Source organism: Podarcis liolepis (genome assembly GCF_965112155.1).
Source record: "Podarcis liolepis genome assembly, chromosome: 5".
Taxonomy (NCBI): Eukaryota; Metazoa; Chordata; class Lepidosauria; order Squamata; family Lacertidae; genus Podarcis; species Podarcis liolepis.
In genome coordinates this window covers 83,436,860-83,463,234 of record NC_139556.1, presented here as the reverse complement: position 1 = coordinate 83,463,234, position 26,375 = coordinate 83,436,860, and the positions used below count along the sequence as shown (strand labels likewise).

At 42.9% G+C, this 26,375-nt stretch overlaps 1 protein-coding gene across 1 annotated transcript in view; it reads left to right on the top strand.

Annotated features, from left to right (window-relative positions):
* Positions 1-624: 624 nt before the first annotated feature.
* LOC310707880 (uncharacterized protein) overlaps positions 625-26,375 on the top strand; it is a gene marked incomplete at its 5' end in the record, with an annotated part of 31,858 nt that continues 6,107 nt past the window's right edge. Inside the window, 13 exons of the mRNA XM_083505337.1 lie at positions 625-856; positions 6,121-6,535; positions 14,251-14,282; positions 16,278-16,325; positions 17,114-17,164; positions 17,798-17,827; positions 20,418-20,468; positions 21,573-21,616; positions 21,732-21,781; positions 22,397-22,617; positions 22,717-22,967; positions 23,798-23,929; positions 24,124-24,262. Coding sequence (XP_083361463.1) covers positions 625-856; positions 6,121-6,535; positions 14,251-14,282; positions 16,278-16,325; positions 17,114-17,164; positions 17,798-17,827; positions 20,418-20,468; positions 21,573-21,616; positions 21,732-21,781; positions 22,397-22,617; positions 22,717-22,967; positions 23,798-23,929; positions 24,124-24,262 — 1,696 coding nt within the window. The remainder of the gene's footprint in view (positions 857-6,120; positions 6,536-14,250; positions 14,283-16,277; positions 16,326-17,113; positions 17,165-17,797; positions 17,828-20,417; positions 20,469-21,572; positions 21,617-21,731; positions 21,782-22,396; positions 22,618-22,716; positions 22,968-23,797; positions 23,930-24,123; positions 24,263-26,375) is intronic.

Sequence of the window (26,375 nt, the reverse complement as noted above, 5' to 3'; positions counted from 1 at the left end):
CTGTAAGAGAGCTCAAGCAATAGGGTTAGAGCTTCTTGATAGTCCTTCAGCTCAATTAAGATACATGCTGCTTTGAACAGATTTCAAACCTGTTAGAAGATGGGGACCAAGCAGCCTTGCCTTGGACCCCTTTCCTATAAAGAGGAAACAGGGTTGTGTTCTCAACCCAACTCTTTTTGATCTATTCTATTGCTCTCCCATGCCTTCAGCTTGACTGAAGATGGTGTTTGCATCCATCCAAGAAATGACCTGGCACATTTCCATGCCAAGGAAAAAGTTTGGTGAGTCCCTTATGCAAGAGATGTTGTTTGCAGAGGCGTAGCTGCGGGGGTAGCTGGGGGCACTGGGCACCACACTGCCGGGGGCAGCACTGCAGGGCGCCTGAGCCACACATCTCTCCTGGGAGGGGCTCAGGTGCCTGCAGGCTCTGTGCTGCCTGAAAAGGCAGTGTGGGGCTGCATCTGTCCGCCACCTCTCCCTCAGTCACCCTACAGGTGGGTGGGGGGTGAGGCTCCTGCCCCAGCTTGCCCCACCCCCATGGGTGGCTTGCCCCGCCCCTGGGCACAGGGCACACACACCGCCCTGGGCGTCCGAGCAGCTAGCTATGTCACTGATTGTTTGCAGATGACATGTCATGCTCCGAGGAAGCTCTACAGAGACTCATCAACCATTCTGGCTAAGCCTATATGGGAGCTTGGCCTTACCATTACCCTGACAAAGACCCTGAACATCTTGGGTCAGGATGTTGTCAGCATTGATGACTGCATGCTTGAGGTGGTAGATGATTTTGTCTACCTGGGCTCCACCATGACCAGCAAGCTCTGGCTCATTGATGTTGAGCGGGACAAGCGTCATGGTAAGGCAGCTGTGGCAATGACTTGCCTCTCCAAAACGCTATGGGAGAATGTGATGCTAAAGTTCAATACCAAGATCTTCATCTACCAGGCTTGTATGTTGAGCACGCTGCTTTATGGTAGTGAGTCATGGGAGCCTTAAACCTGCCAGGAGTAATGCCTCAATGTCTTCCACGTGCAATGTGTCAGGAAGATTTTGAGCAGGAGAGAATCTCAAACAAAGATGTGTTCTCCCAAGCTCACATTCCCAATATGTTCGTACTCCTGTCTCAGCGATGTCTACGCTGGCTTGGTCATGTCCACAGAATGGAAGAGTGCAGGATCCCCAAGGATGTGTTCTACAGGGAGCAGGCACCAGATCTGTTGGCAGACCAAGTCTACATTACAATGATGTCTACAAAGTGTGAAATGAAGGCTGGCAACGTTAACCCCGCCATGTGTGAATCAAATTTGCAGGCTATTTCAGACAGTCCCTGTTTATAACAAGAACAACAACAAAAAGGAAGTGGGAGTGAATCAGAATTAGTTTCAACGGAAAGTGTTTATGAGCAAATCTGTTCATATCATGGATATTCAAATCTGTTCATATCACGGAAGACTTTTCTTCTTTTTTAAAAAGGCTCACCTTTTAAAATGACTTTGGTGCAAAAACAAGCATGCAAAAGTGAATATCCTACAAAAATGAAAATGGGATTGACAGGAGAGAATGGACAACATTCAAAGAGGCAAATCAAGTTCAAAAGGGAAAGTTGAATGAATCACCAATTTCATGTTTGGTTTCTCAATGTGTCTATTATGCTGCTAGGGGAAAACCCTCTTGAGCAGGTGGCCTGACTAACATTGTAAATAAAAGGCAGGAGCAAAACACAGAATCCTCAAGTTTAGAGATCCAGGCAGTTGCTGCTTTTGTTATAGCTTCCTGCAATTGAAAATAGAATAGTTATAGAACCCTGGGAAAGTAAATATTTGAAACCAAAAGAGAAGGAGTAAACAAGAAGTAGAAGCACATACAGTGGTACCTCGGGTTACAGACGCTTTAGGTTGCAGACTCCGCTAACCCAGAAATAGTACCTCGGGTTAAGAACTTTGCTTCAGGATGAAAACAGAAATCGGGCGCTGGCGGCACGGCGGCAGTGGGAGGCCACATTAGCTAAAGTGGTGCCTTAGGTTAAGAACAGTTTCAGGTTAAGAACGGACCTCCAGAACACATTAAGTTCTTAACCCGAGGTACCACTGTATAGGTAATATATCTGCATTCTGTTACAGGGATAGCTAACTGGTGACCCATGGGCCAAATATAGCCCCAACTAATATTGCCCAGCAATATTATTGTGGAATATTGCACAATTTTGTGGATGCTACAACAAATTTCAATCAAATCTTGGTTAAGCAATTTCTCCTCAGTATCCCTTCTGAGGTATAGCAAAATGTTTTCACAATTAAAGCAATAGAGAGATTAGGGACATAGGAAGATGCATTATGTATTCTAGCTCTCCATTATTGGCACTGACTGAGAGTGGCTTTCCAGGATTTCAGACAGGGTTCTTTCCCAGCCCTACCTGCGAATTAAACCTGGGTCCTTCTGCAAAGCAGATTCCCCACCTCTGAGCTAAACCTTTCTCTTTCGAATTGTATAGGTTAAGTGGGTTTAGTAGGATGTAAACCTATGTGTGTGTGTGTGTATGTGTGTATATGTATATGTTGGTAAAATGAGATAAAACAGCTAACTAGCAGATAAACTAAAACATGACAACTTTAAAATGCCATGCAAAAGGATGTTAAGTGCCCCGGGAACATAGGAATCTGCCTTATATAGAATCAGACTATTGGTGTCTCTAGCCCAGTCTTGTCTGCATTGACTGGCAGAGGCTCTCCAGGGTGTTGGATGAAGCTTTCTCCCAGCCCTACCTGGAGATGCTGAGGATCTTCTGGGAACTTCTGCATGCAAAGCAAATGCTGTACCTAACAGGAAGGGCCATAACTTAGGAGCAGAGCATCTGCTTTGCATGCAGAAAAGAACAGTGTTTAAGAAACGTGCACTTAAGAAACTTATTTCTGGGCAGAAATTCATTGCACAATTGCAGAATGCACAAAAATTATGCATTTCCTACAAAAGAGCCACAAAGCTTTTGAATCCTGTGTGTATGAGCGCACATATATGTCTTCATGTAACTCATCCACACTTCCATTTCCCCTGCTGCTTTTGCCCAGGAGATCCTATTCTTTAGTGCTGAATCAGAGCAAATGTCAATTGGGTTTTCTCCGAATTGACATTTGATCAGATTTAGTGCTAAAGAGAGAGTTTTCTGGGGGAAAGGAGCGGGGGAAAGGGAAAACCGCTCAGCCTGGAAAGCACAGAACAAGTGGAAGTGTCAGTGAGCTTTGTCTCTATGGAACTTACGTCTCTGGAGGTTTACCAAGTGCATGCAACGGTGCCAGTGTCTTTTTTTTGTTTGTTTAAGGAGAAAGGTAATTTCTGGGAAGAGAGCCAGTGGCTCTTACGCAACAGGGCAGTTTACAGACTTGTTGGCATTTGAGACAGTAACGTTTTCATGCAGGTATAAACAAAGAAGAAGCAATGCAACATGGATGCAACATATTCCTTTGCAAACTTGTACAGACAATAACGTCATCTTTCTTCAAACTTCCTGGTGGGAGTTGGAGAAAGCCTTGTAGGCAATTTAGTTCAGCTCCCCTGGTTAATATAGGAAACCCAGATGTTCTTGTGAACAGAAGCTGGTGCAGTTTCTTATACTGTGGAGTAAACACTCTCCATGACTGCTTTCACTGTGCACACATTTACAGCCTCAAAGTTGAAGGTGGACTTCTTTTTCCTCTTCGTTCATGGAAATGTAGAGTTGGAAAGGGACCTTGAGGAGTCCAACTTCCTGCAATGCAGGAAAATGCAGCTGTCCCATACAGGGATCGAACCTGCAACCTTGGCGTTATCAGCACCAAGCTCTAACCAACTGATCTATCCAGCTGATCTATCAAGCAAGCTGTCCACTTTCCTGTTTCCCCAAACATTTCTAGCATGTTTACTCACAGAAACATTTGTTCAGTGATATCCCCACCCCCAGTTCATCTAGCTGTGTTCTTGTTTTACTGTTGTTCTACTGTGACTGACACAATCAGTACTTAGCACACTCCCACCAGTCACAAATAGGAAAAGCAGGTTTCCCCTGAACTCCGTCTGTGTGCAAAGAGGGTACCTGTGTCCACTGAGCATCTCTTTTTGCTAAGCTTCCTGCAAATAACCACAAAAACAGGCAGTAAAATGCAAAGGAAACCGATCACTTCTCACTAGGCATATGTTGCAGCTGTTTCATACATAAGGTTATTTCCCCCCCAATACAGATAGGTAGCCGTGTTGGTCTGCCATAGTCAAAATAAAAAAATTCCTTCCAGTAGCATCTTAAAGACCAACTAAGTTAGTTCTTGGTATGAGCTTTCGTGTGCATGCACACTTCTTCAGATACTGTATCTGAAGAAGTATCTGAAGAAGTGTGCATGCACACGAAAGCTCATACCAAGAACTAACTTAGTTGGTCTTTAAGGTGCTACTGGAAGGAATTTTTTTATTCCCCCCCCCAATAGTTTGCTGTAAGTTAAAACAGGCAAAGAGGAACAGGATCCTACTATCTATCTCGTTATCTCTATACATTATTCAAATATTCACTTGCTGTAGCTTTTGTGTGAAAACCAAGGACAAATAATTGCACCAGGAAAAGGAAGGACAACGTTTCCCTTGCAGCAGGAGAATAAACAGTCCTGTTTGTTTTAGCCACTGCTACTTGTACCTGCAGACAAAAGCACCGAAGGTAAGCTTTGTAGAATGCAGTGGTCAGGTAGCAACGATCTTTCCCCTATGAAAACCCTAGTCTCTTCTTGCCCCCAGCCCCATAGCCACCTTGTTTCCCATTACAGCCAGCAGACATTCTCCACAACAGCAGTAGTCTTATTCCACAATGTTCATCAGGAACGAGTGCTTTTCCTCCCCTATATGAGTTTCATCCCTTGCCTCCTGGGCAGCAGCTGCTGTTAAAAAAATGAGAGGCAGAACGTGGAGCTGGGATAGGCTTTTTTCTCCAGCCCAAGGGCCACTTACTCCGATGAACAACCTTCCAGGGGCCACATCCCCAGTGAGGGGCACAGGCAAAAGCATGTGGGGCAATGGATGCATGACTGTGTGAAGATGAATTGCATCCACACAAGAGTCATTGATGTCTCTATCAAGGCAGGCAAGCAAGATCCGCTATCACAGGTCAAAGGAACATTCCATCCAGGCAAAGAAGAAGGCATGGAGCAGGGCTGAAGGGGCACATTTGGCTCATGTGGATTCCCCACCCCTAGTGTAGGGCAAAGGCATAGCCTGGTCCGTGCACACACTGTCATTCAATGTGGTGGTCGACCAAGAGAACAAAGCCCTGCCTCTCACTAAGCATGCCGAGGCAACATGTGAAATATACACTGCCTACCCATAGATGCAATTGTTTAATTCATGACATCTTCCCACCTCATCTATTTGAGGGGAAAGAATCATTGTCCACATGGGCCTCTTTGCACCCTGCGGTGAGCAGTGTGTGCTGCTCCTCTGCCACCCAAATCGTAGTCCTGGCCTGGTGTATATGTATGAGTCAGGCCGTAGAATCGCAACTTCCTTAGAATGTCATTTCAAAGATCGATGAATGAGTTCATTCATTCTTGGAATCTGAATTATTGGGGTGCTTTCTTAAAAACCTATTTGAGATTGCATTAATTCATTGTGTATGCAGCTATGCTCTTTTCCAGAACCAGTGTTCTGCTGATCGCGTTCCAATTGACCTCATGCTTAGTTGGCTAAAGCTGAAAAGTATTTATGCTTATGTACTTCTCAGTCCCATTGATTTCGACGACAGAGGGAAAGGACATGCTTAAATCATCTCTCGAAATTAATGAGACTTAAAGCAGACCGTTCACCTTGTAATAAAAGGTTGGATGGCCATCAGTCATAGATGATCTGAGCTTCCTGCATTGCATGATGTTGTTAAGGACAGGAGAGCGCTGCAGGCAAAAACAAGCAAGCAAGCAAGATGCAATAACAGTCATGAGATTCCTGCATTGCAGGGGGTTGGGCTGGATGACCCTTGGGGGTCCCAACTCTATAACTCTGTGTTAGCTCTACACCTGTGAGGTTTGCTTTTGTGATGTAGAGAAACACACTCTCCTCGCATTCACGGACGTTATCCTCTTCATTGTGGCTTTTTTGTGTGTGATAACAACTAAGAGCATTGGAATAGCCTAACTAAATCGGGTCGAGAAGCCCAAGAAGGAAAAGTACTGCCCTCATTTCATATCTGGACTGACGAGGACCACCCAAAACCTTTCGGAGCTAGGCGCGGATTAAACTGCGCCCGGCTTCCCTGCCCTCTCGGGATTTCGCGCCTTTTCGATAATTGCCTCTCGGTTGCCAAGCCAACGCGCGGGGCTGGGCTTCGACCTGCTTGGGCTGCTGCTGCTGCTGCTGTTGCTGCTGCTGCTGCAGCCGCCACTTCCCCTCCGGATGCGTCCTCGCCCGCCCCCCACCCTCCGGCCGCGCTGCATCTCAGCTCATCCTCCTCCGCGCGAGGGCCGTTTCCCCCCAGCGCCTCGCCTCCGTGCGCAATGACCAGCGGCCAGGAGTGCGGGCAGGTGCAGGCCAGGTGAGCCCGGGGCCCAGCGCGCGGGAAGCGGGCGGCGGCGAGGCGAGGCGAGGGTACCTCGGCGAGGCTCGAGTGGCACCAGCGCCCAGCCCTCGCTCGCTCGTTTCGGCGCCAAAGGTCGCCCACCCCGCGCGCGAGGAGAGCGGCTTGGAGCGCGCGCTTGCTTGCTAGCGTCTCTGGCGCCTGGACGTGGCGGCGGAGGGAGCACGCGGCGCTCGGCGCGATAACAACAACAACAACAATGAAGGGCGCCATTGCATAAGCCGAGAAGGATAACGAGTCCTGGCCCTGAGGGGAGGGAGGATGGCGGGAACGTTTCCACACCGTCGCCAAGGATGGGGGAAATGAGGGGTGGGGGACATGAATCGATCCCTTCGCTCGAGGGGCGGTGTTCTGTGGTTCTTTGTGCCTTTCCCTCTTCTTCAGGGAGGCAGGGGAAGTCCCCACACCACCCCATGCTCGGCTCCCCTCTCCCCACAGCCGCTGGGCGCGTCTCTTTCTCCTGAGGGAAGGCGCGCGGGCGCCTTTGAAGCGCCTTTGGGAGAGGCAGAGTGGAAGATGGAGACGAAGGCTGCGCGCAATGGTCGACCCCGGGGCCGGTGATTTCGCCTTGCTCCTCCGTGATCCGGAGGCAGGGCTGGGCACGGGGAGAGGGCCGCGTTTGCTGCTGGTAGGTAGTCAAAGCGAGGGTAGGGTAGTCAAACCGAAACGGAATACAGAAGAACTCGCCAGGGGGAATGGAGAGTGACATGATAAACCAGCCTGGATAGCTCAGTTGGTTAGAGCGTGGTGCTGAGAACAGCAAGGTTGTGGGTTCGATCCCTTGCAGATTCCTAGAGGATCCTCGGGGACCCTTCCAACTCTATGATTGTATGGTACTATTCACCTATGATTCTAAGTGTGTGGTGTAAGTAGGTTTCAAGGGACTCGCACAGAGACAAAGAAATACCCACCTCACATATTTGCACTCTCCAGCTGTGGGAAAAGTGAAATGACGGTTGGCGATCCTTTAGGAAAAGGGATCAGAAGCAAAGTTTGCATAGTGCCACTTAACAAATCCAGGATGTGACCCCCCCCATCTGCCGGAATGGTATGCGCCATTCTGATCCACTGCACCTCAAAATGGATATTGTAGGCAGAAAAAGTTACCCAAGATGATCTCTCTGCAGAAAGGTTGCAACGTTTGGGGGCCTAGGGGGTAAATGGGAGCATGATAGAGGTGCATAAAATTATGCATTGTGTAGGGAAATCGGATGGGGAGAAGTTTCTCTCTTTCATGATACTAGAACCCTGGGCCATCCGCTGAAGAAGCCAATTAGTGGGAGATTCAGGATAACAACTGGAAGTACTCATTTCCACAGAATTTGCATAGCTGGGATGTTAGAGGAGGGGTAGTACTTCTGGTGGGGGACATGTCGTGCTCCTTCTGGGGTAGTTAGTCCACCTGCACAGGAAAAACTTTAAGAACTTGAAATGTGCTACTTAAATACTAAGTATTATTCACTATAATCTCCAATAATTGGAGAATCAGCAGTAAAGGTAAAGGTTTTTCCTTTACCTCATAGGAGAATAGGGATGCGGGTGGCGCTGTGGGTAAAACCTCAGTGCCTAAGACTTGCCGATCGCATGGTCGGCTGTTCGAATCCCCGTGGCAGGGTGAGCTCCCGTATTTCGGTTCCAGCTCCTGCCCACCTAGCAGTTCGAAAGCACCCCTAAGTGCAAGTAGATAAATAGGTCCTGCTTTATAGCGGGAAGGTAAACGGCGTTTCTGTGTGCTGCGCTGGTGCCGGCTCGCCAGAGCAGCTTCGTCACGCTGGCCCCGTGACCTGGAAATGTCTTCGGACAGCGCCGGCTCCCGGCCTCTTAAGTGAGATGCGCGCACAACCCTAGAGTCGGACATGACTGGCCCGTATGGGCAGGGGTACCTTTAATAGGAGAATATTGGAATACTATAGTGCCTTCCTTTAGAGAAATCCTTTATATAGCTTCAGACTCAGCACTTAAGGTGCAAGTAAAGAAATAGGTCCTTACCAGCAATCGGGATGCTTTCCAGCTCTTTAATGAAATGCCTGAAGGCAACATCTCTTTCCCTTCTCCCCCCAAAATAACCATACACTGTTTCTTAGGCTAGACCTCTGTTCTAGGTCTGTAAATTTTTTGACCCACATATTCTGCAACTTTTAATTCAAGCAGCTGAGATGTATTGCTTGAGAAGAGTGATAATTTCAATATTACTAATAAGCGGAACAGAAGAAATATAAGTAATAGCAAATGGTGGGTATGAGACAGGAAATACTGCTTAAATACTGTATGGCACTATTATATCCTTTGTTCTGCTGCTGTATTTCAGAGAAAGGGCAAGTAAGGCTGGATCTAGACACATCAAAGAAGCAATTCAGTTAAATGAATTGTAAACTTCATACAGTGGTACCTCGGATTACAAATGCTTTAGGTTACAGACACTTCAGGTTACAGACTCTGCTAACCCAGAAATAGTACCTCAGATTAAGAACTTTGCTTCAGGATGAGAACAGAAATCGCACGGTGGCGGTGCAGCGGCAGCGGGAGGCCCCATTAGCTAAAGTGGTACCTCAGGTTAAGAACAGTTTCAGGTTAAGAACGGACCTCCAGAACAAATTAAGTTCTTAACCCAAGGTACCACTGTACAGGAAAATCCCATGGGTGGAAAACAGGACTCCACAGCACCATCTGGTGTCACAGTGTTATAATGCATATAAAGTGCTTTATATTTACGAATGTAGCTGAGTCCTAAGACAGAAGTGTGTAAAATTATACATGGCATGGAGGAAGTGGTAAGGTGTTAAGTGGTACATCAGTTGCTGAAATAAATATATAAATAAAACAAGCCATAATAAAATCTGTTAGCGTTTAATGCACCACTTTCCTCTTCTCATCCCTGAACACCCGATGTGCCACTATTTCAAATCTTACATTCTTTGCTGGTGCACTTGAACACAGGAAACAATGGTTTGCAATTAAACAAGGATCCCAAACCATGGTTTGAGCCAAGCTTAAAAGCAAATGTAATTTGGTTGAGCATGTGGTTTTAGACTGGATTTGCTGGGAATCTTGAATTATGGTGCATGGGGGAAAGGAAGGAGCCTGAGGATTGGTTATGCAAGGATTGCTAAATATATGGCTCGAGGTTGCATCTGAATGCACCTAGTTATACGCATGGTTCACACCCTGTTTTGTCTCACAGAGTGATCACTTTTGCTACCTTGTCAGAGAGAGAAACTTCTAGAGTCAAGATAGAAAAACATTGAGAAAAAGATGGCCACATCCATCTCACACAAGGCTGCTCAGCCAAGTACCCATTCAGAGAGAATTGCTTCTAGAGAAAAGTCTGAGGAGATTATGCAAAAACATATACCTCACTGCCTCTGAACAAGAACACATTGAGCTTTTAATGGCCTCATTAATTGGTTTTACAGGGTGATGCTTTCTGTATATACAGTCATACCTCAGGCTGAAGTTGCTTCAGGTTGAGCGCTTTCGGGTTGCGCTTTGCAGCGACCCGGAAGTAACGGAATGTGTTACTTCTGGGTTTCACCGCTCGCACATGCACAGAGTGTCAAAATGACGTCATACGCATGCGCGGAAGCGGCAAATCACGAGATGCGCGGGTGCAGGTTGCGTTCGCTTTAGGATGCGAACAGGGCTCCGGAACGGATCCCGTTCGTATCCAGAGGTACCACTGTATAGTATATATATTTTAAACTTTTACAATTTTTGAATGCTAAGAAAGTGTTTTAATTGTGGAGAAAGAAGTTGTTCCTTAGCAATTAAAAAAAGCACGAATAGGTTTGTCCTCTGAAGCTACACCCCCTGCCCCCAGTAATTTGGGGCCTATTCTTTTTTGTGTGTGTTTTAGGCCTCTAGTTTTTCCTCTCCAGCTGGAAAGATTAAAAGCTTACTGTTTCTTTTACATTTATGATCCTCATAAAATCATTAGATACTGCCATGAGTCAGAGTTAGGTCATTATCAAGCATGTCATTCTGTGTATCTCTTTATAATACACAGAGGGCTGACAACTCAGGTTTCAAACCACACACTTCAGTATTATCTCACTTTGGAAGCAATGCTATGCACAAGAAGCTGGTGAAAAGCAAGAAGACATAAAGTCATCGCAGAGCTTAACCCGGTTCAGCAGTAGTGCTGCTGCTGCTTCTCCTCTGCCTAAGCCTGGCAGAGGCAAGAAAATAGTGTTTTCCACCAGGTTGCCAGGTTATGTGACTGGGCTGAATGGGCCTAGGAACATTTATGGTCCTACCTCCACCAAGCTGCTGGAATGCCTCTCTTTTGGGACTTATATGAAGCTCAGCTCAGCCAGCTTTAGCATATCACTAGCTGAGCCACAGAACCCCAGCTGAGCAGGAGATGTGCTCACCCTGGCAGACATTGCCACCTTATCTGCCAGTTTTTGACCCTACTCTTGTAGCCTCTTCTGTTCATTTGATACAGAGGTTTTGTGCAAGAGCAGTGTTGATGGACACTTCCATATTGACCATAAACTTTATTCATTATCATTTTTGTTTATTAAATTACTTACGTAGTTGTAGATTGTGCTGGCTTCCCATACGTAGGCTAGATCCCTTTAGATTGTATTCAGCTGAGGCTTACTCAAGAGTATACTCATTAGAACTAATGCACCTAATGTAATTGGGTCCATTAATTTCAGTGGGTCTTCTCTGATGAAAACATAGTTGAACACTGCTACATTCAATAGAAAAATGAACAACAATCAACACTTCCTTTTTGTAAGTGTGCTTTTATTATTTCTGGATTAATTTGTAGACAGATCTGTGGTCTGTGAAACACTGTTGTCGAAGTGGATAAATAATTTGAATAAATATTTTGCAGTGTTGTAAAATGGTGTTATTTTATAATGAATTAAAAAAATTATGTGTGTGGGGGGGGAAATGAAATTCAAACACAACGTAACCATAATTCTGGTGCACAGATACCCTTTCATTTGTTATCTCATGCAAGCAGTCACATAAACAGTGGCATAGAAGGAAAACAAAAGCGTGCAAGGCACTCCTAAGCTTGTATCATTATTTGCAGATGGAAAGCTTAGTCATAAGTCTCAAACGGTTCATAGAGTTGACTATCAGACTTTCAGGTCAATGTGATGAGCTATCAGTTTTTCTGAAGCTTATTGTTTCCCTAGCAGTGTTAGGAAACTGAGATATGAAAGATAGGAGCTAAATAGCACCTTCCTCCTAGGTTATGGGTGCAACAGCAGAACATCTGGATGCGCTTTTTAAATAACAAGAATACAAAGCTGAAAATGAAAAGCCAACAAGATGCCTATGCCTATGGGAAACCAGCAAGCAGGTCACAAGAGCACTATCCCTTCCCACAGTTTCCGGCAATGGGCATTCAGAAACATACCTGTCTCTAGCCATGGAGGCAGAGTATAGCCATCATGCCTAGCAGCCACTGAGAATTGCACCCTCCATAAATTTGTCTAATCCTCTTGAAAAGCCAGTATATCTGAATATAATTTATACTATATTCAGATGTATCTGAACAGCAAATTAGCTGAATATCGTAGAACTATATGTCTTAAACATTCTCTGGGTGTCAGCTCTTAACTTTGTTCTTCTGAGGCTGTGGCTGTGTATTTTTATATCCAACATTTTTATTTTATGGATGGTTCACAATACCAGTATGAAATGGATTGATATTTTGTAATCTGCCCCCCCCCCCGGAATAAGTATCAGCAGGAAACCATGCACAGAACTACAAAACTAGATATACCTTTAGTTTAAAATCGCCGCTTGCATGAACATAATGCATGAAATGGCAACATTTAATATTAGTGACAACGCATTTTGAGAGAATTACGTTCAAGCTAAGACAAAGGTTTCGTTGTTTCATTTTTAATCAGTGCTATAATGCTTATTGATGTTTTGGAGAAAACAAACAAGGCACTCAAAATGACAGGTCTTCTTCTGCCCTACCCTTCACTACTGTTTTCTTCTCTGGTTTCCTAGGAAAGAAAATACCATTTCTCTGTGTCTGTTTTGTGGCTAGATAGCATTTCCCCCCCCAGTTGCAGTGGCTGTTTTGTTGCAAAACCCAAAATGACTTGGTGGTAAAACTTCAGGCACGAGCAACAGAAACCCAAGATGCAGTGTGTGTTTAAATGTGTAGAGATGTGGAAGAAAAGGCACACTGAAATAAAAATAGCAATTTTAAAAAGCCACAATTAACAGGATTAAGCAGCATATTAAGCAAGTAATTCTAAGAATGGGAACCTGGCATACGTACATAAGTACATACGCCATATCGAGACTCCGTTCAGGAGCGGGGCTACAGCTGGCTAAGCTGGTCTATGCCTGGCAGAGGGAAAGCAAGCCTTTAAAATAGAGTTTGATCTACAGCACACTTTTTGTGTTATGCTGGGCTGCCAGGTCATGTGACAGAGCTAAACAGAGTTAGCCCTTGCCTGATCTCGTCCCCGCCACTTCCTTAGAACACCCATATTTGAGGGCTTATGCTGGTGTAAGTTGACCCTTTTCCTTAAAAAATAAAATACAGGTTTGCTGAAGGAATAGGATGCATGCGGCCATTCGGGAAAGGGTGGGGTGGGGTGTAATGTTTACACTCTGGCTCAGAGGATATCTACATCGGCATTTTTGCCAGGGGCATCTGCACCATGAAAGCTGAACCAGAATATTCAAGTAGCATCCCAGTACAGTCACAATCCTGGTTTAGATTATTACAGAGATCTTAGAAATTTGGCGTTATTTATTCCTACTCATTTGGAGGAGGGTGAAGTGGTTGTAAGCTTCAAGAGAGTAGGGTGAAAAAGAGAGAGAGACTTGCTTTGTTGGAGGCAGAGTCCTGGGTGTTATGTACTGAAGTTCTCACCCTGGGCCAGCAGGGGGATACTGTAGATAGTTTTCACTCAGGTCCACATATGCAAATAAGGGATTGAAAGTGACGTTCAGTGATTGGATAGTTACAGAAAGTGGTTACTGTTGCGTTGTAGTGGAGCTCTATATAAGCAGGCTGGCTGAACCCTTCAGTTCAGTTCTGTTCTGGCCTGTGAATAAACGAGCTGTTTGAAGAATCGCTGTGTCGTCTGATATGTTCACCCACAACTTAACACTGGGCACCTGAGGTGGACCCCAAAATGGTGCCTCCTTCCCCATCAGGAACGAAGGATGGTTGGGGAAGATCTATAGCGGAACTCAGGGAGAGGGAGAAAGAAAGATCAACATTGGGATGTGCTGCCCCAGTAGACCCTGTTGCCTGAGGCATCACTTCACCAGGCCTCAAGGGCAGGCCCTTGTCACACACTGATTCCTCAATCAACAGGATTGATGTACAAAGCCTTGTATTGATGCTGCTGAGCTTTGACTCTGTTCTAGTCATGCTAGCGCACAAACAGGACTGTGGAGGGGATAAGGGGTAGTAAATATAAGAATCCTGCACATTCACTCTCCTAAACAGACAACTTATTCATAGACTTCTCTGGTTAATCTGGTTGTTACAGTATAGCTTTATGTGATGGACAACACAGAAATGGTTAAAGAATGAATGTATTCACTATTATGTTTGTGGCTCAGTTGAACAATTATTTAATGCTTCAAAAATGCTATAGGAGAGCTCATATTTTAGTTCTGCAAAACTAAAACTGTAACAACAAAAAAATGGTTACATGTTCTTTATTTTCCAGCGAATCTGAAGTTTCAGCTTTGGATGATAAAGGTAACTAATTTTTGAAAGCTTATCATTTCCCCCCCAGTAGATTTGTTTTAAAGAATCATTAATTCTGTTGAAATAGATGTGGATCATGTAATAGCATGGTTGTACCAATGTCAGGTCTCTGAAACGTTTTATTTTGTTTTTCTAATGTTTTATCACTGTTGTTCTTCCTGCAGAGCTCTGATATGTATTCTTATAAATGTGTTTGAAATTCAGCAGTAATTTTTGAGGCATCCTATTCTATAGTAATCCTGTTAATTCCTGAAGTAATACTTCTGAAGTTAATGATCCCATGATTGCAAACAGTGGATTTGTGGTCAACATTTTACATTGATGCTTCACTGGAACTTTAAAAAGTCACCACTGCCTTTTAAACAAGAAACATTTATGTTTCTTGTGGATTGACTTTCATGGAGGAAGGGCTGTAGCTCAGTGCCAGAACATCTGCTTTGCATGCAGAAGGTCACAGGTTCAATGCCCAGCACGCCTGTGGTTTCCCTATCTGAAACCATGGTTTACAGTGCAATTCTATACATGACTATTTTGAATCCCATTTCCCTGGAATTGACTCCTAGGTAAATAGATATAGGATTGCAGCCCAATCTTATGCATGCTTTCTCAGAAGTAAGTGTCAATTTAGATAAGATAAGTTTAATTCCAGCTCATGGCAATTTTTGCAGCTTCAATTTTTAATATTTTCCATCCCGTACTATTTCCAAAGTAATATGTGAATGTTTAAAGAGAATTATGCACAAAATACTGAAACTCCGCTTTTAAAAAAGCAATTACCGTATTTTTTGCACCATAACACTCACTTTTTTCCTCCTAGAAAGTAAGGGGAAATGTATGTGCGTGTTATGGAGCGAATGCCTGCAGGTGGCGGGGGGGATCTGCTGCAGTCGTGAGCAGAGGATCCATGGTTCCCCTTCCTTCCCTCCTCCGTGGTTACAAAGCATGGATCCACATGTATCCTCAGGATTTTTGCATTGGGCTACTCCAAACTCACTGTCAGATCACATGTCTGTGGCCACAGCATGAACCACAAAAATCATATATCCACTATTTCGTTTAGAATATTTTTTTCTTGTTTTCCTCCTCTAAAAACTATGTGCATGTTATGGTCTGGTGCGTGTTATAGAGCGAAAAATACGGTACTTACTTTTAAGATGTAGTCTTGGGGCTGCCTTAAAAAAAAAATCTTCTTTGTTAGAACAGTTAATATATGCATACGTGCATGAAGCTGCTATAAATTACAGTTGCTGCAGCAGAAGTCTGAAAAGTATGGCAGCTAAAATACACCTGGGTTGTGACTGGAGCTAACAACATATGTTCTCCCATTGTAATGCTGCCTCGTTGCTCTTCTATTGTTTTCTGATTATGTGCGCTGCTCTGGAAAAAAATTAAATGACAGGGTGGCATGTACACTTTTGAAACAGACAAGCAAGCAAACAAACAAATTAAAAATATTGATTGCCCTTCTACTTTATGTAGACAAAGATTACAAGGATTTAGCAAGGATTAAGACCCAAGTTTAATATGTACTAAACTAAAAGATGAGCTAATCACATATTAAGTTGCTACTGTGCATTGCAGAATAATAGCCAAGTTGACTTCCTCCTGAAAACACTAAGGATATGCCTTGAGGCTAATTACTCAGGCCCGGGTTCTTCCCCTTCAACTTTCTTTTGAATGTTGCCTTGAGCAGCAGAATTATTCCCAGGGCAGGGTTGGGAGTAGCCAACTTTTTGCTAAAAAAGCAAAGAGGAACGATGCCTTGATCAGCTAATTCTTATGAATGGAAGGTACTTGCTTAGAGGTCTGCGACTGCAGTTATTTTAGGGATAGGGGCAAAACGTTGAGCTGGAATCATTCCCAGTGTTATACAACTGGCCCATGAGTCTGTGGAATAAATTTCATTTATTGCCCCGTGTTTGGGAAAAGGTGGGGAAAGACACTGAGTGCTGAATTCCCAACTGATATTTTATCTCCTCAAAACAGATAGTAGCAGTTCTAAAGATGAAGATTCTGCTCAGGAAAACAACTTGGGTAAATATGCTCGTAATGATATACCAAATACATGTGCATTTTAATGGAAGTTGGAAAATGCTACCAATAATCTAAAAAGCCGAACAAACACAGAATAAATTCGATATTACAAAAAAACCCCAACAGTCTAGATTTAAATACATAAACACAAAGCAAAGCAAGAGTTAACTGGCACTGATACTGGGCTTCCTGCACTCCAAGGAGCCTGGCTTAAAGACAGATCAGAGGGGAGGTGGTCCTCTCACCAGGCTAGATGACATAACAGCTGTCGCTAGTATCCTTGCCTGCAGCAGCAAAAATGTTGGAGAGGTCTCTTCCCCAGCCTCCTGGAAGAACCAGCTATTGGTGCAGGTTTTATTCTACAACCTCTTTCAGAAGAGCTGGTAGAATACTTTTTGCAGAGTGGCACTACAGTGTACTGGGGTTGTGTTACAGTATAACAGGGGTGCCCAAACTTTTTTCAAAGAGGGCCAGATGTGATCAAGTGAATGTGCATGGGGGCTGACCAAAGTTTTTGCCCTTTTTTAGGGTTGAAGTTGTTGAGCTTTTTTAAGGATTTGAGCCCAATAAATAAACTGCCCTAGGGGGGCTGGATTAGGCCCCCCCCAAACAGGCTTTGGACATGCCTGCAGTATACGGTTCAAACTATTATTATTATTATTATTATTATTATTATTACTACTACCACCTTGTGTTGTGGTCTTAATTGCACCATTTAAAAAGTAAAGCTTAATGTTAAATAACTGTTTCAAAATTGCCAAGGCTAAATAGATTTTCATTTCGTCAAGGTAACGACAGTTCCCAAAGCGACTCTGAAAGCAGCTCTGAAAGCAAGTCTGGTCAGTAATTGAATCATACCTATTCTATATATTAACGGTGGATTTATTTTCTAGTGTGAATCTTTATATAGCTGAAACAGCACCATTCACATATGAGAGGAACGTATTAAAGGTTGGAGGGAACCCCCAGGGAAGAACACTCCCCCCCCCAATTGTCCAATGGCATCCCTGGAACCTTGGTGGGAGCACTCCATGCTGCAACACTTTGTTGTAGATCACACTTGTTTATATTTCCTTAATGTCTCTTTAAAATGCATCTTAAATTATTGAAATGACAGCCACCAGATATGAATTTAAGCCACCTGCTTGCCTTTCATTGGGTATTCTTTTGCTACATTTTGTGTGTGCGTGGCTATTTATCAGTAAAGAGAAAAAAGGGGGAAGAAGGCAAACACGACATTGTATTTGTTAAATATTGGTGTTTAGCTGGTAGTCACAGCAACAGCAGGCCATAAATATGCTTAGAAATTGGCAACAAATGTGGCAAAACAGGATGATCAGGAAAACAATGGGAGGAAATGGCTCCCCACAGTAACTGGCAAATGTATTTTGTTGTTAATATCCCTGCACTTATTTATATTTTAAACAAATGGACACTGCAGTTTATGTTTAATGAGGCCTTTTCATTTACAGATACAGATGAGGCAGATCTAAATGAACCAAGTGAGTGCTTTTTTAAATTTTATCTGTAAGAGATCTGTAAGAGGATTCTTGCAAGGTAGTAAAAGCCATGTGCATAGATGGGAGTGAGTGACTTTTGAGTGTTTATGTTAAGTGGGACATGAAGTAGTTTAAGGACGATTCTTATTGAAAATTAGCTGGGGCCATTATTGAATGTACATAAAATTCAAAGAATACCCTTTAATACAGCACTATGGCCCTACAGTTAAATACATGGCAAGATTAAGGAAAGATGGAGGACCTCAGTGCTACTAGCCGTGATGTCTAAACAAACCTCTATATTCAGGTCTGGATAATTACCAGGTATGGGAGAATCATGCACAGATAGGCTCTTATTTCTTAAATATACAAATACAAACAAAGCTTTCATACAACTATGTGTTGCAAATAATTATGTATGCAGGCATTACAAATAGTAATGTTTTACCTGAGGTAAGAAAGAGGGGTGCTGGTTTTTTGCATGTATTTACACATTCTTTTCCGTGATGCCACAACAAACTGAAATTTAGTCCAATAAAGACCTTAGAAGGACAGCTGCTAATTCCATCAAAAATCCATAAATCTTTTCTGTTCTCGTTTGTTTTTGTTTCAGTTTGTTATTGATTATTAGATTTCTCACTTGCTCTGCACCAAAAGGTCCTACAGCAGTTTGCAGCAATTTAAAAAAAAGAAATACAAACAGTTTAGAACAAATTGCAGTTACAAGCATAGGGTGGGTCCTGAACTAGCTATTGTTGCTGTGAATTGTAATGTACCTTGCTAGGTATGAGTAGCACTGAGTATGAGTAGTGCTTACTACACTGTTAAACTGATCGTGGGGAGCAGGTGGCGCTGTGGTCTCAGCCACTGAGCCTCTTGGGCTTGCTGATCGGAAGGTCAGCGGTTTGAATCCCTGTGACGGGGTGAGCTCCTGTTGCTCTGTCCCAGCTCCTGCCAACCTAGCAGTTCGAAAGCATGCCAGTGCAAGTAGATATGAAGTTGTATCAGGTACTGCTTTGGCAGGAAGGTAAACGGCGTTTCCGTGCACCCTGGTTTCCATCACTGTGTTCCATTGTGCCAGAAGTGGTTTAGTCATGCTGGCCACATGACCCAGAAAGCTGTCTGTGGACAAATGCTGGCTCCCTTGGCCTGAAAGTAAGATGAGCGCCACAACCCCACAGTCGCCTTTGACTGGACTTAACTGTCCAGGGGTCCTTTACCTTTTTTACCTTTTTAAATTAAACTGATCAGTAAAGAATTACAGAATGGCAGTCATGATATACTTCTAAGGCTGTGTGGGATACCAGTAGAGGAAGGTATACAAACAATTCTGCACACTTTTTTTTGTACTACAGGACTTAGAATTTCCCATAACATGATATGTGGACCTCTAAGAAATCACCAAAATGGAGGGTTATAGACCCAGGCTCTGTTACTTCTTCTTCTTCATCATCATCATCATTTCATTTCTGTATTGTTTTTTTTTGGGGGGGGGACGACTCAAAGCAGTTTATAACCTACATTAAAATATCAAATAAAAAACCCCAGAATAAAGCATTACTGAAAAAGCAAAATATAAAGTATACATTTAAAGACAATTAACATTCATTCAAAGATAATTAATAGGAAACTAAAATATCGTAAACATTTTTTTAAAAAACACTAAAGAGGAGGTCAATTGCAGAATGCACATTTAGCAGAGCAAAGTTAACAAAAAGAAATCTTCAAAAGAAAGCATTACTAAATGAAGTCAAATATAAAAGGCACATCTGAAACAGCATAACTAGTAAAAGAATAAAATATTCTCGTAAGTATAGAGCATATCTGCTGCTGTAGCTGCAAATCCTGCCAATAGCGGTTCACGGAGGGTGCTTCGGATGCTCATGTTCAGTGAGCTGGGTCTCCACAAAAAGACAACCAAGACCAGGCTTCCTCAACCTCGGCCCTCCAGAGGTTTTGAGACTACAATTCCCATCATCCCTGACCACTGGTCCTGCTAGCTAGGGATCATGGGAGTTGTAGGCCAGAAACATCTGGACTGCTGAGGTTGAGGAAGCCTGAGCAAGAAAGTCTCTGGCCTCTTCAGCAGCCTCAGCTTTTGTAGCTGGAGTCAGTCTGGGCCCTGCCCTCCCAGGCCAGGTTGAAAAAGGCCTGCAAGGCAGGAGCAGGTCTTTCAGGACTCACAGCCAGCTTAGCTGAGCAGAAGCACTTTAGCCTGGTGAGGTGTAATTAACGATGCCAGGTTCCACTGTTAGGGGAAAACATAATATATACTAATAATAATTCTGCAAGAAGAAGCACTATACAGTATTATCAAAAATGAATAGTGAAGCTGGGAGAATTGTGGCTTCATCCCTGTGGCACAAGCAGATTTGAACAGATTTTTGCCCAGAACGTTGAAAGATGTATGATGAATAAAAAGTGTAATATGATAAAATGCAAATTTTAAAACCAAAGGAGCCTTCAAATAGCCACGGTGTCATTCAGAATGTCATCTTTAAATATCTGTGGAGAAGACTTGTTTCAGTTTATGATTCATTCCAAATAATGATGTACAGAAACAAATCAAAGATGCATTTTTTTGTGTTTATAGATGAGGATCTGAAAATGAAAGAAGAACTGCCGCTGCATTGTGTTGAATCAGGTATAATACTTTTCTTTAAGAATAACATGTATCTGACAGGAGGAAGGTTTCTGGTTTCCCCCGAATGTGATTTTATGCATTTTTTTCAATTCATCGTAGACAGAGTTCAATTTTTTAAAAATTTTGTTACACCCCCACCACATATGTAACATCGTTCCTTCCTCATTGTTATGCCTCCAGCATTTATTTGATTTCGATTTATAAATTTTTGCCATAGGTGGTCATATACCATATAACATTCTTAAATAATTCTCTTTAATTGTGTAACGTGCTGTGAACTTGATATCCTTTTGCCAGAACCTTTTCCAGTGTTCCATCTGTATTGGGTAACCAAAATCCATTGCCCATTTTACCATTGCCTCTTTTATCTCCTCATCTTTCAACTCCCAATCCAATAATACTTTGTAAGTCTTTGATAACAATTTCCTATTATTTTCTAGTAATTCTTTTTCTATTTCTGAGATTTCTTTTTGGAACCCGATTTTAATGTCTGATTTAAACACCTCATTCAATTGATGGTACTGAAACCAATCTGTGCATAACTGTCTAATTTCCTCGAACTTTTTAAAATTTAAGTTCTTCCTCCTGGGAATTATGAATATCAACATCCCCAAGCGGAAAAAAAGAAAGTATTTTTATACGGCACAACGGTGGCGAGAATGCTAATAGCAAAGAGGAAATATTTTGTGAATATTTATAGTTAGCAAGAATGACGGAGGTAATTAGAGGCCAACCTAGCCAAAAAGGATTGGCTATGTGTAAGAGATTACATGAAAAAAACATTGTTCTCAAGCTATATCCTGGTTATGTTTTGACTAAATCTTGTAAAGAGTATAATGGAAAGAGAAAGAATTGGGAAAATTAAATGAAATAAAGAGTAAATAACACAGTAAGTAAAAGGAAACCTCAGTGAAGTCACGGGTGGAAAAAGATTTGTATGGGAAGATGTATAATGTATTAAGTTAAGAATTTATGCTGTAGAGAAATCAAGAATATATGTATATGTACAATTTATACTCAATAAAAATCATAACAGAAAAAAAACATGTATCTGACAATTTAAACTATTTTCAGTTTAAGAAACTTCTCTCTCTTTCCATTTAGAAGTTAATACCCATCGACACTGTGAACGCTGCAAGATCCCACAAGTAGGTGGTTTTTTTCAAACCAGATACGGACTAGTGTTAAAAGTCGTTTCATAAATCCGATACTAATGTCCTCCTAATTTGCTTTTCCCATTTTTATTTTTATTTTAATATAAAGAACCAGCATGAACAAGTAGCTCCCAGAAAGCTTTCTAGAGGACGATTCTGGTAAGTTTTGGTCAATATAATTGAAAATTACATCCTAAAAAATGTCTTTGTTTTATTATTAATATTTTTGCATGATTACACAGTACACAGACATATATTTGGCAAATCCGAATGCACACTTGTCTACTATTGTGCAGTAAAGGAAACGGAAGAGCAGAAGGGGACCTACAGGGTGGAAATAAATGTTGCATTCTTCCAGTTGTTCTGTCTCTGCAAGCACAACAGCTTTCCAAACGAAGCAGTCCTCCTTTCTCCCTGTGCCTGTGTGCTGTTCTGGGGGTACCCCTGACCTCCTCCACAGAGCAAATTTTGGAGGGTACACGAGAAGAGGAAGGGGAGCATGACATCATTTTGAGCATCTGCTCTGTTACTTCCGGGTTGCCGTGGAGCGAACTCGAACGCGTTCAACCCGAAGCACATTCAACCCGAGGAATGACTGTATATAAATGTATTTTTCACATGTATTTGGAAGGACAAGAAAATGCAGAGGAAGCACATGCATATATCATCCCCGTTTGTCAGAGTCGTCTGCGCCTGGACTTAACGGTCAGGGGTCCCTTTACCTTTATGCTGTATCACGTACTGAAAACTACACCTTATGTGTCACATATGCAGGTTGAAGTTGGACGACGAAGGAATTTATCAGTGTACAATCACGGGGTTGATCTTCGAAGTAACCAAAGCCGCAGTCATTGAGTATTCCCTTTTGTCTTGGACCAAGTATGCTGCTTACCTTAAAGATCCCTGGATTGTCGTGGGCCCCATATTTGACGTCAAGTGCAAATCACCTTCTGTTCTTACTTCCATTCAGTTTCCACACGCCCTCTGCCTGAATGGTAAGACTTGCTCAGTGAATTTAAACATATTTGTCTATCTGCTGGGGCACTTGCTCTGTTTTTAGGAAGCGTTAAAAAGCGTTCAATGTTTCTCTGCAGATCATTCCTCTGACATGACCTTCAACGTGTTCCATTTCAAAAGCAACGGCCCAGAATTTGAGTGTTCTGCTGATCACTCAACCACACATGTAAAATGGCGTGTGAGCTCCCTGTCCCCTGTTGGCCCAGTTATTGAGAAATACGATCCAGTGTGTTACCACGGGGTTGTTATATTATACAAAGTTGTCAACGACCACCCTTCCTTGAAATTCCATGTGTATGTAGCCGGCAACAACAGCTCGTTTATAAAGGTAAGATCAACTTTTGGGCAATGTCTGAATCAGTTTCTTTGCTGCCAGCATGGCATTTTCCTGTACAGTGGACGCTCGGATTGCGAATGTGATCCATGCAGGATGCACGTTCGCAACCCACAGAGTTCGGAACCCGCAGCTGCGCGTCTGCTCATGCGTGGGTTGCAATTTGGCACTTCTGCGCATGTGCGACCACCAAAACCCAGAAGTAACCCGTTCCGGTACTTCTGGGTTTCGGTGGTCCGTAACCTGAAAAAAAAGGAACCTGAAGCTTCTTTAACCCAAGGTATGACTGTATTCCAGTGCCCACTGGAGCTGTCAACTCATGAAATAAAAAGTTCTAGCAAGTAAGAAGGACCTGGTGGCCGTTCAGGAAGTGAAGGCTTGTAGGAGAAGGTGGAACTTGCACACCCCTGAGGGCAGAGCCTATAGGAACACTGGGTTCAGTTGGACACTGGATGAGGAAAGAAGGCTGTCTTTCAACCCCTCCTGTCTGGCAGCTAGAGCCCCAGATCTCAAAAACCTGTTTTCCCCCCAGTGAGTTGGAAACTCTAGTGTGTGCAGCCAGGAGAACCATTAGGGTTCCAGATGCTACAACAGGATATTCAACTGAGTACTGCAGAAACTGCTTGGTGAATGATCCTAGTAATTGTTGTAAGAATCACATGATTGTTGCATTTAATTTGTTAGGAAGCAAGGGAGGGAACTGCAATTTCTCAGTAGATGAAAGAAATTTAATATATCAACAAAATCTCCAACAAGTCTAGGTAGGTCTTTGATTTCTTGACTTAGGCAATCATGATTTTAAAAAAGTTCTATTTTAATTTTAGGATGTGTCAAAAACCATACAGCGCTCTTCCAATAGATTCATTAAAATTGAGAAACCCCCTTGTCATAAATTACTCCAAGTTGGGAAGAAATACAAATTAACTAGTGTCCCAGAAGCTGACATAAACCCTGAGGTATGTTCTTTATTCTTCTATAATCGGATTGTCAAGATGCATGTCCTTGTCTAAAAGATGATGATAATTGTCATTTGTGCAGTGTTCCTGACACGTTGTGACATCGTATACATGCATTATATAAAAGCTTAGCTAGGAAACCAACTTTTTGCTTTGACAAAAGGGTTTTCAATATTCTGATATTCACTTTCTAGGAAATGGAGTTTGTCGATGACTCTACGCTAGCACAGAAACATTTCTTTGAGGTATATTTAGACCAGCCAACAGAACTTGTGTTATCTTTGATGGATGTGGAGTCAGAAGAAACTGTGTGGAAAGCAAAGCTACGAGAATGTGAGTTTTCCTTAGACACAATTCATTACATAGTATGTGCAGTTAACAGTGTTTGATTTATTTGGGACTTCACTGATGTTTAAATCTGTTTCAATTTTTGTACAGTATATTGAATGTTGTTGTTTTTCTTATTTGCATTTTTCAGATGTGGTAGAAAGCGGGGTATAATTTTTAAAAGCGAACAAATAACCTGATTTACAGTTCAGTCTCATGTTACACTCCCAAGTAAATCTGCATAGAGCCTCAATAATGAATTGCAGCCAACATATTTGGCCGCAATCCAAATGAGACTATGCATTTTCCGGTCACAGTCCCACTCACAAACATAGAGGTCCTTTTTACTTCTTCTAATAAGAAAGCAGCCCTCCAAAACATTGCAGAACTAGAGAAATTGGGTTGTGTGAAAGAGCAGATTCAAGAAAAAAAAAAGTATCAGGCAAAAATACGGCATGTGATGAAAGTACGCTGCCGTTAATGCAGTCTACTTTCTCCCCCAATCACCAAAATGCTCTTTGAACTCAGGAAGAGTTTAGAGACTAGTCTGAGGTATGAGTTTAAGGGAGCAACTCTGCAAAAAAGAAAAGTGGAAGCATATATTGCTATTTCTGCTTTCTATCAACAACAAATAAAAATATCAGTGGGAGGATATTATTTTGAATAGGCAAATGTTTTAGATATACAATATTTTTAAAGCATTGTTTAATTTGTTTCCTCCTGCATTGTGTACATTTCCCCATCTTTCTAAATTATATAACCAATACAGCAGTACCTTAGTACTCAAACGGCTTGGCTCCCAAACAAATAGGCTCCTGAACGCCACAAACCCAGAAATAAGTGTTTCAGTTTGCAAACGTTTTTCGGAAGCCAAACGTCCAACGCAGCTTCCGCTTGAGTGCAGGAAGCTCCTGCAGCCAATAGGAAGCTGCGCCTGGTTGTCAAATGGTTTCAGGAGTCGAACGGACTCCCAGAATGGATTAAGTTTAAGAACCAAGGTACCAGTGTATACAAATTTAAATGAATCTGTGCAATTATTGGGCATATTGACACTCATGCTCCAGCATTCCGTTTACTCCTTCAGTAGTTGAAAGATGTAGCGCGCGTGGAACCAAAAGCACTTTACTCTCATTTTACTGTCATTTGGTTCTCATGCAATGGCAGTTATTACCACATCATTTAATTCCCCAAACAGAATCCAGTTTCAGTCAAAAGCAAGCTTCTAGATTCCTATTTTTCTGTAATCGCCACTATCCAAAGCAGGCACTCCCAACCTTCAGCCCTCCAGATGTTTTGGACTACAGTTCCCATCATCCCTGACCACTGGTCCGGCTAGCTAGGGTTCATGGGAGTTGTAGGCCAAAACATCTGGAGGGCTGCAGGTTGGGGATGCCTGATCCAAAGCTATCAAAACAGTTCACCATGAATAGTATGGACTCGCACATGAGCCAGTGTGGTGTAGTGGTTAAGAGCGGTGGACTCGTAATCTGGTGAACCGGGTTCGCGTCTCTGCTCCTCCACATGCAGCTGCTGGGTGACCTTGGGCTAGTCACACTTCTCTGAAGTCTCTCAGCCCCACTCACCTCACAGAGTGTTTGTTGTGGGGGAGGAAGGGAAAGGAGATTGTTAGCTGCTTTGAGACTCCTTAGTGTAGTGATAAAGCGGGATATCAAATCCAAACTCCTCCTCCTCCTCCTCCTCCTCCTCCTCTTCTTCTTCTTCTTCTTCTTCTTCTTCTTCTTCTTCTTCTTCTATGGATGATGCATTTTCAAATTACTGAATTTACACATATGATGATGCTTCTCTCCAAATCCAAATCTCCAGGTGATAGGTCCCACCAGCTTCATATGTTAATTAGCTGTCTGTTCAGGCTGGACAGCTCCTATGGTTCTCAACAGAAACCCTCCCATAATTACTTGCCTGCTATGCTAAGCATAACAAGCTGCACAAGGCAGTCTCTAGGGGTAAGGGCACTGACCACCTGATTTTTTTCTGGTGCCATGTGACCAAATGGTTTTGAATGTCCTCCAAAAGCCCTCGTACCTATGGGACCACCTCTCCTGGTATGTCCCACAGAGGAACTTACGATCCTCTAACAAAAACATCTTGGAGGTCCCAG